This window comes from Octopus bimaculoides, chromosome 26 (genome assembly GCF_001194135.2).
Source record: "Octopus bimaculoides isolate UCB-OBI-ISO-001 chromosome 26, ASM119413v2, whole genome shotgun sequence".
Taxonomy (NCBI): Eukaryota; Metazoa; Mollusca; class Cephalopoda; order Octopoda; family Octopodidae; genus Octopus; species Octopus bimaculoides.
The window spans coordinates 16,495,805-16,513,845 of record NC_069006.1 but is presented as its reverse complement, the minus strand read 5'-3'; the positions used below and the strand labels follow the sequence as shown (position 1 = coordinate 16,513,845).

Below are 18,041 nucleotides of genomic sequence, written 5' to 3'. Positions count from 1 at the left end.
GTTAAACGATGATGATGTATATGTGTGTATCTATATATGTATATATCTATGTATGTATATGTATGTATGTATATGTACACTTAACTGTGTGTGTGCATATACATCTATGCATATATGTATATGTATCTGAATGCATGTGAGTATACTATACATATATTTCTAACAGTAGTTGAGTATGCATATGTGTATATACACACATATACACACAGGCATACAGCACTCTTAGACATATATGTATGCTAACATACATTTAAACACACATACACGTGTGTTAGTGTATGCATACATCCATGTATGATTTTGCATATGTGTATGCATGCATACACATATAACAGATACACACACACACACACACACACGCATAAAACATGTATGTTCATATACATCAACTCATTCCCATTGGTCCAGCTGAAAACACTGTCTCAATTATATGAAGAGCATCATAACAGCAGGAAGAGGAGAAGACTAGCCTCTAATCAAGGAGGCACTTGAGTATGTCACATCAGCTGAAAGAGGAGGAGGCTAACCTCTAACCATTACATCAAGGAGACACTTGAGAAACTAAAAACAGAATATATGTTTATGACAAACAAGAGCTTAGCTGGAAGTTTTAACCCTCAAACCCAAAGTATTACAAAGTAAAATTCTAGATTCTGAAAAAATTGGCAGCGATCTGAGTCATTGGTAGCAATTAGCCGGTGATAGGAGAGTTCCCAGAAAACATCAATAAATTCAACCGACACAAGGAAGGAAGAATCTAGCATTTTAGGTCTTGTCTCTTCTTCCTTTCAAAGTGAGGTAAGAGAGAGTGAGAGAGGAAGACAACTTGCCTGCAATGGCTCTCTCTGTCTTCCTCTCTCTCAGCTGTTGTGCAAAGGCTCAGAATCTTTAGATCAGGGGTTGGCAAAGCGATCAGTATTGACTCTGCAGTGGCTATGTATCTATCCATGGGGCAAATAAACACCTGAGCATTAAGGGAGCTGAATTTTTAGTGAAATAAACCTAGAAGAGTTCTGTAATTTAAAGTTAAAATTCACTAATTTTCAATCAAATATCAATGCAATAACTAGTATTCACCCAGTACATATTTCACATTAAATATATGAATATAATATGACAACTGAATCTTTATTGTTCTTTATCAAATTTCAATAAGTATTTTCATTAAATTTCTTGAAATATTCCTAATTAAAAACTAAAAAAGACAAAAGAATGAAGGAATTATTGTATTGAAATCATGAAATTTTTTATTAATTACACATTTTCATTTTATTTTAGAAATTCATTTGATGGGATTCAATAAGTCTTCAGTAATTCCATGAAGGGGTCATTGATATAAAAAGTTTGCTGATGCTTGATTAGATTCTTCTCCACCACTCATGACCTTTTAATTCACCCAATGTTTTTTTTTTAATGTTCCAAAATAGTAGAGCCTCAAATCCCAGTGATGATCAGAATAGTATCTAATTACATCTACCTGGACTGTACTTCCCAGTGATAGCTACTTATATATAGGTGGACTGTACCTCACTGAGTTGTCTACTTACAACTAGGTAAGATATATGGTGCGTATATTTTCTATAACGTTAGACTGGTAAAAGTTAAAGTGACTAGGGAATAGGAGAAATTTATGTTATATGAGGGACCATATGGAGCCAAGAGAAACCTAAAAGATCCAACATTCATTCATTTAACAAGAGACATTTCTTACCCTTCTCAGAGTTCCTTGACATAACAAAACCTTTCTCAAAGCGCTTTAATACAGCATCTGTAATAGAGAACAATAGAAGTTCAGGTTAGACAAACAGCACTTGACTTAGCAATTGTGGGTGAGGTGGGGGTGGGGGAACGAGAATATTATAAATTTAAACAGGACATGTTTTTCATTGTAATTGTAATAATACAACAATCTACTTCCTGTCCAAATAATATTTTTAGAGACATTTATGAACTGAGGAAATATAATAATTAATTTATTAAATTAATATAACATTGCTATATATATAGCATGATGAAAACTGCATCACAAATACTATGTTTCCTATTTAGAGTCCATGACCGCAGCCACTTGGCTGAAACACATAAATAAATAAATAGGTTAATTGCTGACCCGCTAACAAAGCTCAGGCAAGACCCATATTACAGTACTGCTCATATTTCTGGGAACAATGGTACTGCTGATGCACAAACATCCTGGGCTTATGTTGGAATACTCAAATATGTAATATCTTCTTCAGCTCAATGAATATTTCATCTCAATCAATTGCCAGTCTTTGACCAAACTCAAGTCTTAGACCTATATTGCAATACTGCTATTGTATACATATTTATCTACATTGGTGTACTGTTTACATGAATGACAGTGCTGTTACTATATACACATTTATCTTAAATTTATACTAGAGTACTGCTCACATATAAGGGACAGTTCTAATAAATGTACATATATCCAAAGACTACATCATAAATGAGACTATTATAGCAATAATAAGCTACAATTGAGTCAAATAATTATGAAAGCAAGGAAATATAATGATATATAGCTATAAAGTTATCACAATTAAGAATTTTAAAGACATTTCAGTTCTTACAAAGGGCTAAACAGCTTCAGATTTTAAAATATATCTCAGGATTAGGAATGAGCTTCTGAGAGTCACTTAGAAAAAAAGTGTGAAGGGAAGAAGTTTAGTTTTAGAAAAAGGAGTCAGACAATTCAGAAATTTTGGTTTACCTTTGTTATGTCCAGGCTCAACTCTGAATTTAAAGTTTGTGATTTCTGATGGAGAATTAGAATGGTACTCAACAAAAATCTTTGAGCTACATGACATAAACGTCTCGGGTATGCGGTTGCCACAAAATACAGTCTTTAGATTATCACAGCTGAAAGATAAACAATATTTAGAAAATAATATTGATGTAACTCTATTGTATATGAGGTTTATATAGTATATAACAGGACGGAATATATCAATTCAATTAATAAAGTAAGTAACAATATTCAAACTTTTGCGTTTAATCAAAACAGGATATTTTTTAATATAATGCTTTATTATATTTTTCAGATACACCATTTCTATATGTTGTAATTATTGAAAGATTAATACTAGTGAGATTATGAACCCAGATATTTTCAGCAAGCAAAAGAGCAACAACCCACAATCAGTTCTTTTGAGATGTGTGTGTGTGTGTGTATGTGCGCATGTATGCCAGAGAGAGAGAGAGAGAGAGAGAAAGTGAGTGTGAGCATGCAGATGCATACATGTATTAGTTTGCAAAGGTGTATCCTTTGAGAAGAGGTGGTGAAAAATAGTAAAATGTACTGACCGTCCGGATGCGTCCCAAATTGAGAAATAGTCTGAGGTGCAGTGATCAGTGTATGGGATGGAGAAGGAGTCAAACATAACTCCCCATACTCCATAATCATCGACAAACTCCCACCGTATGGTGGTCACTAAATTAGATTTTAATGAGAAATCAGTTGATTGTATGTAGGATTGTTGCAGCAGGGTGTGGGACCGATCTGGAAGAGAGAGAAACAAAAGATAAATTTTTTTGTCTATTATTCAAGTATAGCAATGAGGAAGATAGTTTTCTACCCCAATACACAATAAGATGGGAAATAGATAGGACACCAGTTTACTATAACTAACATTTCCTTATGAGAAATGCTTGTAGTGGATTTGTAATTACCAACACAAAAACAAATGAAGTCATAAGATTGAAACATGTCTAGGACAGACAGACAGACATGGATATGTTGATGGATACACACACACACAATATAATATAATATCTATATATATGAGTGCATATAGATATATACACAAAGAGAAGACCTATAGCAAAACTCTTTACATGCTAGAAAGGGCAGTTAAATCCAACCATGAAAAATAATTCTATTCTAAAGGCACACTGATAAAACACTAGAATGAAAGGAATTATTAATTTTAGTTAATCCCAAACTCGAGTTTCTCTATTAATGAGCAAATAAATCAAATTTGTTGTCCGTAGTTCGTCAGTGGGATCGCTAAAACAATGCATAATTATGTAGCAATAACACGTACTGAAAACATACGTGCAAGCTACATCCTTATAACATTAGGGTTTCAAATCAAGTGCAGGCGCATTCACATAGCCAGCAGCAAATAATTCATTTTTAAAAATTGCATACTATAACCCTCAGAATTAGGAAGCTTTTCACCCTTATATATATATATATATATATATATATATGCGGCTGAAGATAGCTTTATACCATCCTGTCTATCAATTATATACCCATATAATGATGATGCAACGACTGTTTGTGTATAAAGCTTGAAACACGTGTACCACGGAATCCTTTGTGTTCTGTTTTAACTTTACGTTTTTAATTTATATATATATATATATATAAATATATATACACATACATACACATATATAATATAACCACATACCTATTTATTTCTTTGTCTTTCTATATGTCTACCTATCTATCTACTTATCAATCTATTTATCTCTGTCACACTTATTTATTTCCAGTTAGACTGCATTAAATATGTTAACCCTAACTATACATACTCATCTGTCTTATCTAATTTGCTTCAACCCCTAATTATTTTTAGTGACTATTTTAATGCACCCTGTATTTAAAGTTAAACTATTTTCTGTTTCTCATGCAGATTTCATCTTAGAGTTATTTATATTTTAAAAAACTGACAACTTAGTTAAATATAAAATGAACTAAAAAAGGAAATGACTCAAATGCCATCATAATAATAGGACTACTTGCAGTCAGTTGTGTCAGACATTACTAGTATTACAGACTGTTGGTGTTGAGACATTTAAAAAGAACAATACACCAGAGGAGACAGAACACACTAATTTTTTGCTATGGTGACTTCTACTTGTTCTGGCTACCATCAATTTGTTTTGTGTTAGGGCGATTAAAGTACATCCAAGTTGATTTTACTGAAGATTCACTTCTATCTTTTAATGTTGTTGTCAGTCTTGATGTTGTTTTAGGTCAATAGTCCAGGATTTTCTTCAAATGCCTCTCCTTAAAACAAGTGCTATTCATCATCTTCGTCATCAAGTGAACAAAAGCTGGCATTGTGCTGTTGTATCTGATGCGTCCAATAAGTTCAATTGTGTGGTTATCACAGTGGTTCTCAATCATTTTGACTCCATGGAAAAAAATCTGTTTTAAAGTTAAAAAGTTTGAAATTTTATAGAAAAACTACTTTCTTTTATTTGTTTCAGTCATTTGACTGCGGCCATGCTGGAGCACCGCCTTTAGTCGAATCAAATCGACCCTAGGACTTATTCTATCGGTCTCTTTTTGCCGAACCGCTAAGTTACGGGGACCTAAACACACCAGCATCGGTTGTCAAGCGATGTTGGGGGGACAAACACAGACACACAAACATATACACACACATACATATATATATATATATATATACATCTATACGACGGGCTTCTTTCAGTTTCCGTCTACCAAATCCACTCACAAGGCTTTGGTCGGCCCGAGGCTATAGTAGAACACACTTGCCCAAGGTGCCACACAGTGGGACTGAACCCGGAACCATGTGGTTGGTAAGCAAGCTACTTACCACACAGCCACTCTTTTATTAATCATGCTTGTCTATCAAACTTAAACATCAGCATGGATTTATGAAACACCATGGTGCACCTTAACGACAAATCAGTGCTCTATATCACAGTATATGTTATTATTCTATGTGTGGATGGTCATGGCCGGAATGACTTTGAGAATATGTTTGCTGGACTGTACATCACAGTAAGTAGTATCATACCTACTTAGAGGTAGGTGGATTATACCATACTGTGGTACATGATGATCAAAAGACACACACATAATTTTCCCTAACCATCCACAATATGCCCTCACCTGCAATAAAAACAGGATGGTCACCTAACTGTAAAGACTGAGCAGATGTTTTCTGTTTTATTACCTCCTACTTTTATGACATGAAACTGATGAAAAACAACAACAGGATACAGGAGGGGGAGAGGTGAGAAGAGAGATAAGTGGTAGATGGAAAGATGATGATGATAAGAACAGCAACAATCACAAGAATTATTACTACTACATTAATATAACAACAAATACCAGTCATGAACTGAGGTCATTTTAAGCAACTATATTCCCTCCTGATAAACAGGTTTTGTTGCTGCTCACACCAAGACCATAAATATGGAAGAATATACAAAGTGAAACTTACTGAAGATGGAAATTTCTTTGGGATATTGTGCTAGACCTTGGTTACTGGTGGATACTTCTGCAATGAAAAGAAAAAGATGAATTAGATCTCTTAACCAACAATTATGCTTCTCTTCTGTTAGGGACGGAATTTTGTGTTATTTTCAGATGAATTTGTTCAACAATGGCCACATTTATGGTGTCACCTTCTTCAAATTCTCTTGTGAAACCAAGATATGGAAGGAGCTACTCCTACTACTTATACAATCCAAACAATATATATATATATATGTGTGTGTGTGGTAAGTAGCTTGCTTACCAACCACATGGTTCCGGGTTCAGTCCCACTGCGTGGCACTTTGGGCAAGTGTCTTCTACTATAGCCTCGGGCCGACCAAAGCCTTGTGAGTGGATTTGGTAGACGGAAACTGAAAGAAGCCCGTTGTATATATGTATATATATGTATGTATGTGTATATGTTTGTGTGTCTGTGTTTGTCCCCCCCAACATCGTTTGACAACCGATGCTGGTGTGTTTACGTCCCCGTAACTTAACGGTTCGGCTAAAGAGACCGATAGAATAAGTACTAGGCTTCCAAAAGAATAAGTCCTGGGGTCGATTTGCTCGACTAAAAGGCGGTGCTCCAGCATGGCCACAGTCAAATGACTGAAACAAGTAAAAGAGAAAGTAAAAGAGATATATACACACACACACACACACACGCTTACATACATACATACACACACACGAGTGGTATGAAAAGTTCAATGGCTAACTATGAAGGGGTGCAGCTAGAGCTGTGAAATCTTGCATGCATTAATTTCAAATCTTCTTATTAATAACTGCATTGTTTCGTTCCTGTAGACTGATATCTGACTGTTCAGAGAAGACTTCAAAAGTAACTACTAATGACTTCTCTTTGAAAATTGACAAAGGCTTCTGCTTAGTGAGTGTCATACCTTCCGACACCTGATCAAAAGCACCCCAAGTTGATCACATCATGAGAGAAAATCTGACATTGTTTGAGGTGGATCCAGCTGGTTTACTTGAATGTTCATAACCAAGGATGAGTGCAAGCTTCATCACTTTGCATGGATTGTCTCTTTGTCTCTAGCTCAGAGGAAGAAAAGAATCCCTCCTCACCTGTCATTTCATTTGCAGGTAAGGTAACAGCCTCAGTTTTTTTTTTTGGGGGGGGGGGGTGCAAAAGGCATTGTGACTATGGACTATCTTCAAAAAGGCCACACTGCATCAATGGGGAATACTATGCCAACCTGCTGTGGCAGTTACGAAAGGCTATCAACACCAAATGCCCAGAAAAATAACAAAAGGGGTCTTGTTTCATCAAAACAATGCTCCAGCACACAAGTCCTTCGTTTCAATGGCTATTGCACATGACTGTGGCTTTGAACTGGTTGACCGCCTTCTCTCTTCTCTTGGTTTGGACCTATCTGACTACCATGTGTTCCCCAACACAAAAATATCGCTTGGCTGGGATGCAGTATCGAAGTGATTGACAACATGTCTGCTGTTGATGACTTTTTTTACTAACATGATGACACCTTCTTCAGCAATGGGATCCAAGCACTGCAACACTGATGGCAGAAGAGTGTGAACCACAAGGGGTACTGTGTTGAAAAATAAACCTCACTTGGTCACATTCCATGAGAGCCCCACACTAATAACTACACCAAGTCCTTTCTTTCCAGAACATTAGTTCTCTGAAACTCACTCCCTGCTTCTGTTTTTCCCTGCAGGAGTTCACTAGCAACAGTCAAGGAACACTTAGTTATGGACTTTAACCTGCTCTTTACAACGACACCTTTCTTAACTAAACCAAAGAACATCTCTATGTTCTCCTTCCTTTTTCATTGTAGGTGAAGGCAGGTGGCGTAGTAGTAAATAAGTACCAGTGGTATAGAGGAAGACGGTGGACACTCCTGCAACAGACTGGTATCCTTTTCAGCAAGTAATCTTGTAATCACACCCTAAATGCCTTGGAAATTCAGATAAGATCTGGCCTCATGAGCCTATACACTTGAAGCAAACTCTCTTGTTTATCACTGGGAGTATGTATTTGCATATTGACAGCTATAACAGCTGTTAATTCTTATTGTTTCCTCAAAGCCATCTCCTAATGGGACTCCTTGAGGTTGTTCAATGTGTTTTGTGCGTGTTCAGAATCAGCACTCTACATCCTTTTGGCAGAAAATTCTCACTAAATAGTTTAAAAGCATTTTGTTAAGAGATATGTTTGGATCCGGTCTGATGTGTCTTTTCAGGATTGTATATGTGTTTGTTTGTGTTTGCACATGCACAAACACATACACAAAAATACATGTCTATACTTCATAATCAGTAGACATCTGTAAATGTGATTGAAGAGCCAAGAGTTCCATGCATGGCAATTATCATACTAAAGTGTAGCAACAGCTAAGAGCTTCGTGTATGGCACTCATCCCTTTCATAAGTGCCATAAACAAAACTTTCGGCCCAGAAATAATTTTCATAAATTTAACGAGATTAAAAAAAAATGTATAGGAGTGGCTGTAGTTTCAGGCTCACTACTACTGCATGGCACCTTGGGCAAACATCTAATATAGTCACAGGCTGACCAAAGCCATTTCAGTAGATTTGATCAGGCATGGCTGTGTGGTAAGAAGCTTGCTTCTCAACCACATGGTTCCGGGTTCAATCGCACTGCATGACACCTTGGGCAAGCAAATTGAAGTCAGAAAACCTTAGTGTTCCTCACAAGGATTATTCAGTCAAAGCAGTCAAATTAGCCAGCTGTTGCCAAGAATGCAAAGTTCATCTCTGCATCAAAAGAGGATCAACATGCTGGACCGACTGGCATACCAAGGTGGAATATTGGCACTAGGAGCCAGGTAGGCATCTCTGTTGTGTTTGTGCTGTCAGATTGTTATTAACACTGATATTTTTGTTTTGAGAGCTGTAATTGATAATAACCCAATTTTCAGCTTATTTTGCTCAGGAAGCCAGGTATATGGTCAGATAAGGTTCAGGATGTCAGAGCTCAATGGCTATGAGGGTTCATCTGAATGAAATAATAATCAAAGGGGTCCATAGGTAAAAAAAATGGCTGAGAGCCCAACTCTAATTCATCTGATTAGTTTTTTAAGTTTCCTCCTACCAAATTTCATTCAGAAAGCTTGGGGGTGGCCATTTCTTGCTCAAGGTAAATATTAAAACAACCAAACCTTTCTTCTAAACATGAAAGCAGGTTTTATTTAAAGCTAAATAAATAGATAAATGAAAACTCTTTACTGTCCTTAATATTTGAAAGGAGTCTAGTATTCAGAGATAAGAAAATGTGGGGCATCTTGTTGCAACATAGTTTATCTGTAGAGGGAAGCAGAGAATATGTAGATACCAGGGATGCAGAGTAAAGTAAACAGAAAGAAAAAAAGAGAGTTATGTTACCTTTTGACAAGGAGCCTGCAGATATACTTTCACCCTACCCTATTCACCACCACCACCACAATCATACCTCATCACTCTAACACAGACACCATCACCACTACTAGCCTCATAATCACCCCTCTCTATCTCTGCATCCTTTTACCCCTCAAGCACTAGATACATGAGTGTGTGTGTGTGCGCGCTCTCTCTCTCTCTATTTATACATTACCATCAAACTTAAACAAGACCCGACATGAGATTTCTGCAAAAGTATGCCTTGTTGGTCCACCTCCAGCTGCTCCCAACACATGCGTCATGAATCACAGTGTGTTTCTTTTAGCCCAGAACTTCTCTGACTGACTTTTGTTGATTATGGTGGAATGGGTGTGTGTTAGAAAGATAAAGATCAGACTGGCTTCATCTTTCAAGGCTAAGACTGAAGGAAAACAGCTGTAGTTAAACACATACATAGAGAGAGAGAGAGAGAGAGAGAGAGAGAGAGAGAGAGAGAGAGAGAGACAGACAAAGGTGGGTGAGAGGATAAATGGCCGGATGAGTAGATGGATAACCAGACCCAATGGAGTTCATAGATATAGGAGGAAGGAGGAAACAAAGGCAGAAGGCAAGACAGACAAGGCAAACATTTACTTTCAATATAATCACTTCTGCCAACACTAAAACCACCACCGCCAGCCACCATCATCATCTATGTAATTTGCTGTAATTAACTTCTGGGAGAAGCTATATGTCTGTTAGTATAACCCAATTATATATAGTTAACAGTAAGTAGAAGGTAGGGTGGGTAAGAAGAAAGAGTGAACATGCACATGCAAGTGCACATATGTGCGCACACACACACACACACACATCCTAGTATATCCACTGCTGTGTGGGAGGTGTTTCTATGAAAGACTGCTGCTTATAGAAAATGTTTGTTGTTCAGACCCAGGTTAGCTCTGATCCACAGACAGATCTGTGTCCAAAGGCACACCAGCCATGATCATCCTGTCTTGTTGCTGCTTCTCATATAGTGTTTTAGCTAACATGTCCTTTCATTTTAAAGTCATTGGGTGGGTGAAATTTGAGAGTGACCACATACAGCAGTGTTACTCACAGGGGTGGGCTTTCGAGGATTGAAAGACTAAAAAAAAAAGTGGAGTGGCCACAAGTTGCCATGGTTAAGTTTTTTATAACTTATCCAACATCATATTGAGGAAAGAACTAATGTATTGATGCAAATTATTTCATTTCCCCATTAATAAAAATCAGGAAGGTAAAAAGCTTTCCGATTTTACCCTTTTTCCCTTCTTGCTATGAATTCTAACTTTTTTCCTGTCCATTTCTATTGTATAGTATTCTGCTATTCCTAGTCGGCCATCCTATTGTAGCTTCTTCTATTTGAAGACCTATAATCAAAAGTGTTCTAACCATGACCATCCTGTCTTTAACTCACCTATAGAGCATCTAGGTCTACATTATCTAATGAGCTCTTCTTTGTTGTTTAGCTCTAGGTCAGCACAGATCCAACAGGTCTATAATTAAAGATGTTCTATTGTGACCATTATATAAGATATTCTACTTGCTAGAGCTGTAAGAAAGAAAAGCCCAGGACCTACAAATATCATGGGCACTCTCCTCTTATTTCCTTTTATTCAGACATAGGCCAAATCAGATTGGAGCCTGGTGTAGCCATCTGGTTCCACCAGTCCTCAGTCAAATCGTCCAACCCATGCTAGCATGGAAGGCGGACGTTAAACGACGACGAGGAGTACATTATATGTGTCCTTGCATGTTGTTAATATTTAGCTCCAGGTCAGATCTTTGATTAAAGGCACTACACTTGTAACCATCCTGTCTTGTATTTAGACATAGTTTATCTTGGACTACATTATCAAATGTGTTCTTCCTTGACGTTTAGCCCAGGTCAATCCTCATCCAGTAGGCCTATAATCAAAGGTGCTCTAAAACCATGACTGAGATTGTCTTTTATGCTGGCATAGTTCATCTTGGACTACATTATCAAATGTGTCCTTCTTTTCTGAAGAAAATAGAGTGTGATTAGTTGGAGATTCAATCCAGATGTTTAAGTATGTTGAATGACTTATGGAGGCAGCTTGCCTCATCAGTTCTGGCTCATCAGTTCTGGCTCATCAGTTCTGGCTCATCAGACAGAAGACAAAGTAGCCGTTACAAATGAGAAGGGTCATCCATCTCAACTGACATGGATAAAATTCCTGGAAATTTGAATATATTTCTATATAATATTCATTAGGTGTGTCACTTGATACTGGAGTGCGGCAGGATGTAGTGGTGGTAGTGGTAGCACTGGTGACTGTGGTGGTGGTGGTGGTGGTAATTGTGGTAAAACACAGTCTGTTTATATAAAATAAACATACCAGCTTAATTGTATAAGAACTTAATTATCAAATAAACTAGTTATCAACAGGAAATTTTTGAATGATAATGAGAACTTATTAATTAGCTATGAAATCTTAATCATGGGAAAATGCAAGTAATACACAACAGGATCACTGAATAACAATAATAATTATTATTATTATTATTACTGTTATTATTAGAAGCATACATGGTTCAGTAGTAGGACTGGCTTAGCCCTTCCCCTAACATTTCAGGCATTGTACCAAAATTATTATTATTATTATTAACGAGAGAAATTCTAAGTGCCCATTCGATCTGCTAGATATAGCAGCCAAATCTTCAAACTTACTAACTACCATCTTTAGAGAATGAAGAACATCGTGATCAGTGAACTGACTCCAAAGATACACTGAGCCCCGAAAAATAAATGGAATCATCATCACTAAAACACTTTCCATCACGGAACATCTCGATTAGAGCTAGCCTGGGGTTAAACAACAATCTCTCTCTCTCTCCCTCTGGCCTAATCATCAATGACTCTGGTGGTGCTTATTTAAGAAATCATTTTAATCAGTAGAAAATGAGGAGAAAGAGGCAGGAGAGTGGGGTAATAAATGGGCAATTATTCTGTCAGGCTCACCCTAACTTCCTGTTGACCTTTCATTGACCTGAGATCGACGGTGGTTGCTATTGGATACAGCAAATGTTCCAATTATGTAAAACAGCCGTTAAATGTTTTGATGTCATTGCTGGCAAGTTAAACGGTTCATATTTTCTAGAACCAACCAATAGAATTCCACTTAGAAGCATTTTGAAAGAACACAGCAGAACAACCCAGAAAATGCAGAATAGGGAGGGTGACAGTACGAACTCATGCATCTTGGGTTCAAATTCACTAAAGGTGTTTTTGTTGTAGTTTTGGATCTTTATGGTTTGACAGCCAACACTTGTTTTCTTAACGAAACACTTTCAAACTTGGGATACTGGTAGAATGTGTCATATAAAACATCTTTTTCTCTTAGCCTTCTTAACAAAAATTACTTCTTAAGTTATTTCATGTTAAAGTTGTCGAATACAAAATTTTTTATCTGTTCTATAACACAAAATATACAAGTATTCGAAGTTTGAAAGTGTTTCGGTACCAAAAACACTACATAAAAAAATGTTGGCTGTCAAACCATAAAGATCCAAGCAGTTTTTTTTTGTTTTTTTTAGCTGCTATTTGAGTTAGACAAACTTAATTTTAAAAATTTAGGTAAACAGGTGCAGGCGTGGCTGTGTGGTAAGAAGTTTGCTTTCCAACCACATGATTCCAGGTTCAGCCCTTCTGTGTGGTACCTTGGGCAAATATGTCTTGTATTATAGCCTTGGGTCGACTGCATAAGCAGTAAGACATTGTGGTCAGATCGTCCTATCACTACGTGGTCAGTCAGACAATCTAAACACTGGAATCTAGTGAGGCACAAATGCTCTCAGGCTGTTGAGAGAGTCTTACGGTTACAATGCGATGAGATACTCAACCACAGATCTTAAAATCTTTTTTTTACTACCCCATCACCTTTCTTTTTTCCTTTTACCTTTTACTTGTTTCAGTTCAGTGGACTACGACCATGTTGGAGCACTACCTTTAGTCAAATTGATCCTAATACTTTACAATTTCCAGTCTGGAACTTATTCTATCGGTCACTTTTACTGAACTAGTTGGTTACAGAGGTGTAAACAAACCAACATTGGGTTCATTTTGTCTAGAAAGGGAAGAGAAATCCAATTAAAAAAAACCCTTTCTAGACAAAATGAACTACAATAATATCATTGTTGAGGAATATTCTTCCACTGTCTGATGAAATCTTCATTCAACACAACGTTCCAATGGCTGGGATATTCTAGAAACAGCTGTTAGGGACTACGTAAACCTTTTTATTATATACTAAATTAAATGTCCTTGTCAAGTATTGCCAAACTGTTTGCCTTTTCATTTCTGCTTTAATCTTACCCACTGGCTCAGGGGAAAACCACTTCTAACCGCTTTAGAAAGGCAGTCATAAAACCACATCTTCAACTGTAGTTCAAACTAGAATTTTACTGGTATACCAGTTTTAGCACTCAGAGCACATACCTATTAGTTTGAGTCACCCTGACGAAAACCCCTTGTATCTTTTATTTATATATATATATATATATATATATATCCTAGGTGTGTACATAGCACAAAACTGAATTAATACCAGTTATCTCTAGACTATATTTGCAACTAAATTACTTTTCAATTAAACATCAGGTGCCTTATTTCTAGTTGTGTATACAGTATCATACAGGGTTAAAACTCGTTATCTATAGAGTTTATATTTACATCTATACTACATTTCCATCAGTTTAGTCTCTGATAGTTGCCAGGTGTCTTATTCTTGCATATAGGCATAGTACCAGATTAGATTCCTATTTCCTAGTTTGAATTGTATGCATCCAAAAAGGAATAAGACACCTGATGACTATCATAGATTAAACTGATTGGAATATGGCTTAAAGTGGAAATCTTTTCACCTCTAAGATGGGTTTAATAGTTCTGAAAAATTATAATTGGAACTGGATTATTGTTAACATGCAGTTGAGTGTTGTTGTTTAACCCCAGGTCAGTCCTAAACCAACAACAAACTAATGCATGTATGTATGTATGTGTGTATGTACGTACATATGCCCGTACATACACAGTGTAAATATTTGAAATTAGATCTAGAGGATCCCTTTAATTACTATTTCATTCTGGTGGACCTCCATAGCCATTTGATTTTTCAAATGAGGACAAATATCCATCAAATGTAAATAATATATGTCTCTATGTTTTGAAGATAAACAGAAACACACTCACACAAACAACCAAAACAATAACTATATTGTTATCCTATAATGAAAATTGTTTTCGAAAGCTGTGTTGTGTTGTGTTGATAGGCTTGCACTTAAAAATTCCCATGTTTTTAATCAAAACTTGTTAATTACTATGGTGACAACACTGTCTATCTATCTATCTGTATCCTCCCCCCACTCTCTCTCACACTGTATTCCTTTCTTAACAACTTTTCCTCCTCTTCTAAAAATGCTTTGTGACGTATATTTTGATTCCTCCTCTTCTTTCCCTTCCTCTAATAGATGTTGTGATGGACAGATAGAGATCCACTTATCTTTAAGATTGTGTTGCCATTGTGTACAAATCATGCATTGTCTATTAATAAAATATTTGTTTCATTACTTTAATTATTATTTATAATGTTCAAATGAAATGTAATATATTCCTTTTGTCTTTATTTCCATTTCCCATCTATTATGGTATGTGTGTTGTATTACACACCATCATTTCGTACATTAGGATATCATACACTGAACTTGTTTTAAAAAAAATCAAGAAACACTTCATTGTATCAAAACTACTTCAAAAAGTTTTGACTAAATTGTTGGCCTCTTTTTTTCCAAACCATCCTGTTTGTTTTCCCATTGGTTTAAAATTCAGACTTGCGGATCCTTTATAATTCAGTACTTTTTTTTCCTGTTAGTCACAATAATATATGATTAACAAATCTTTATTTATCACAATTTCATTACAAGGAAATAAAGAATGTACTTACTGAAACTATACTTCAATAATTACATTTTACTCATTGCTAGACTACACTCCACTGATTAGGTTTAATAAGACTGAAAACATGTCTTTAGTTGTCACTATTTTGCTAAATATCTGAGAAAATGAAAGGCAATGGTGGCCTCGCTGGGATTTGAATTCAGAGTGCAGAAAGTCAGAGTGAATATCACAAAGCAATATCTCCAATGCTCTAACAACTCTGCCTTTCATATATACATACATACATACATACATATATATATATATATATATATATATATATATATATATACACACACACACACACATACAGGGTGTGATGGGTGAATTGTCACCATTTTATATTTTTAATTTCACACATGCGCATTGTTTTTGATTTCGTCAACTACATAGTAGGGTCAGTTGGGCACTGTCTGTGAGAAAAACAGCACCATGACACACACACACACATATATATAGTCATTAGTGAGGGATTATCAATCTGTGCAAAATACTTTACTAATCTAAATATTGCTTAGCCTGGTGTACTAACAGAGCTTATAAAGAACTCTGTGTATTCTTGTGGCAGAGTCTGAGATTATAATTCATCACCGTTCAGCATTGTTCCAGCTATCCTGCTTTTACATAGTGATATACAAGACAAAACATAAATAATGGTCATCACATATTTCTTTACTGTTGAAAATTTGAATAAAGAAATATGTAATGACTATTATTTATGCCTTGTCTTATATATGTGTGTGTATTCAGCACCAAGCAGTGTTTAAGTATATGAGAGGAGTTTCAGAAAATTCACATGAGTTGTTTCCTCATAACTTTCAGAAAAATGGGTATTTTTAAATGACATTTTCTACAAATACCTTTCAGAGTGTGTAGATTAGAATTATATTGGACTGTGATGTTGAAAGAAAAATGGTGAGCACATATATACATACATGCATACTGACACACATCACAATTTTATTTGAAATTTCAAGATTCATTTTGTAGATATATGTAATGTGTGTCAGTAAGTATGTGTGCGAGCTCACCAATTTTTTTTTTTTTTTTACATACTCTGAAAGGTATTAGTTGAAGATTTCATCAAAAAATATCAGTTTTTCTGGCAGTTGACCCCTCTTGATATGTTTGCTGGAGCTGTGTAAAGGACATAGGATGTTTTTCGACAGTGTCATAGCTACACACCTTCTTGACTTAAAATCTCTTCTAATCGTCAAGTATTTTGTGTCTGTCTCTAAGGCAAATCTCTTAACAGCTATCTGTTGTTACAAACGTTTTTTTTGCCACAACAACAAACAGATGCCTTCCGGCGGAAATCTTTTGGGATGGTTTCAAAGTGAAAAGAAGCACCAGTTTCTGAATTTTAGACTAGATTTTTAATGTCAATTGAGGAAGGAGTGTCACAGCTACACACCTTGATTCAAATTTTGCGGCTCTCTCTAAGGCAATCTTTCAACAGCTATCCGCTTAAAACGTTTTTGTTTTACTCTGTCTGCAGTGTTGTTCTTGCTGTCTGGTCATAGATAAAAACTAAACCTTAAATGAGTTACACAAGGCCAGCCTCTGTCTGCTTGTCAAATCTTCCTTAAGTACACTTGTTTGCAGTGTTGTTCTCATTGTTGGGCTATAGTTAAATCAAACCTTAAATGAGTCATACTAGGTTGTCTCTATCTGGTTGCTCCTCCTGCAAGAAATGACAGTCAAATCTAACTCTGTTGTTTTGAAAAGAAAAAGCAACAAACAGAAAGCATGAGATGATTTAGACTTATATAGACACGTTTTTAATCACGTATTGTCTTGTAGCTTTGAGATTTCAACAATATTGTTTATTTTATAAATGACAATGTAGGGTCGGTATGAGAGGCCAGATCTGGTCACTTTGAACATAAAACAGGTAAAATATTTGGGCTGGATATGGCCAGTTTAGATGCTAAAAGGCTAAATCCTGATTGAGATACAGGTGTAGTTGTTGAGGTGTTGTTGTCAAATCTAAAGCATTCATATTATTATGCAACATAAAGGCATTCTTTGGTTAACATTAAATGCACTGAAACTATTATACACGTGCATGAATGCACACACAAATCGGCATTGCAAATTGCTATATTTTTGACAAAACTTATTGAGAGAGTCAACATTTTAGCAAGGAACAGAAGTTGTTATATGTTAGCCAAAAAGTTGGAAGGTACTAGAGGTTAAGCAAAGCATGGAAGGTGCTACAGGCTACATACATACATACATACACACATATATAAATACATACATTCATATATATATATATATATATATACACACACACACACACACATAAGTATATATGTATATACACACACACACATGTATATATACATACATATATATATATATATATATATATATACATACACATAAATACATACATTCATATATATATATATATAT

General features: G+C 35.8%; 1 protein-coding gene across 1 annotated transcript in view; it reads right to left on the bottom strand.

Moving 5' to 3' along the window:
* The window catches only part of LOC106883038 (uncharacterized), a 45,063-nt gene that overhangs the window by 11,885 nt on the left and 15,137 nt on the right, over positions 1 to 18,041 (bottom strand). The window contains exons 2-5 of the mRNA XM_014933900.2: positions 6,231 to 6,287; positions 3,325 to 3,520; positions 2,732 to 2,880; positions 1,712 to 1,768 (exon numbers count right to left, since the gene is read on the bottom strand). Of these exons, the coding sequence (XP_014789386.1) occupies positions 1,712 to 1,768; positions 2,732 to 2,880; positions 3,325 to 3,520; positions 6,231 to 6,287 (459 nt within the window). The remainder of the gene's footprint in view (positions 1 to 1,711; positions 1,769 to 2,731; positions 2,881 to 3,324; positions 3,521 to 6,230; positions 6,288 to 18,041) is intronic.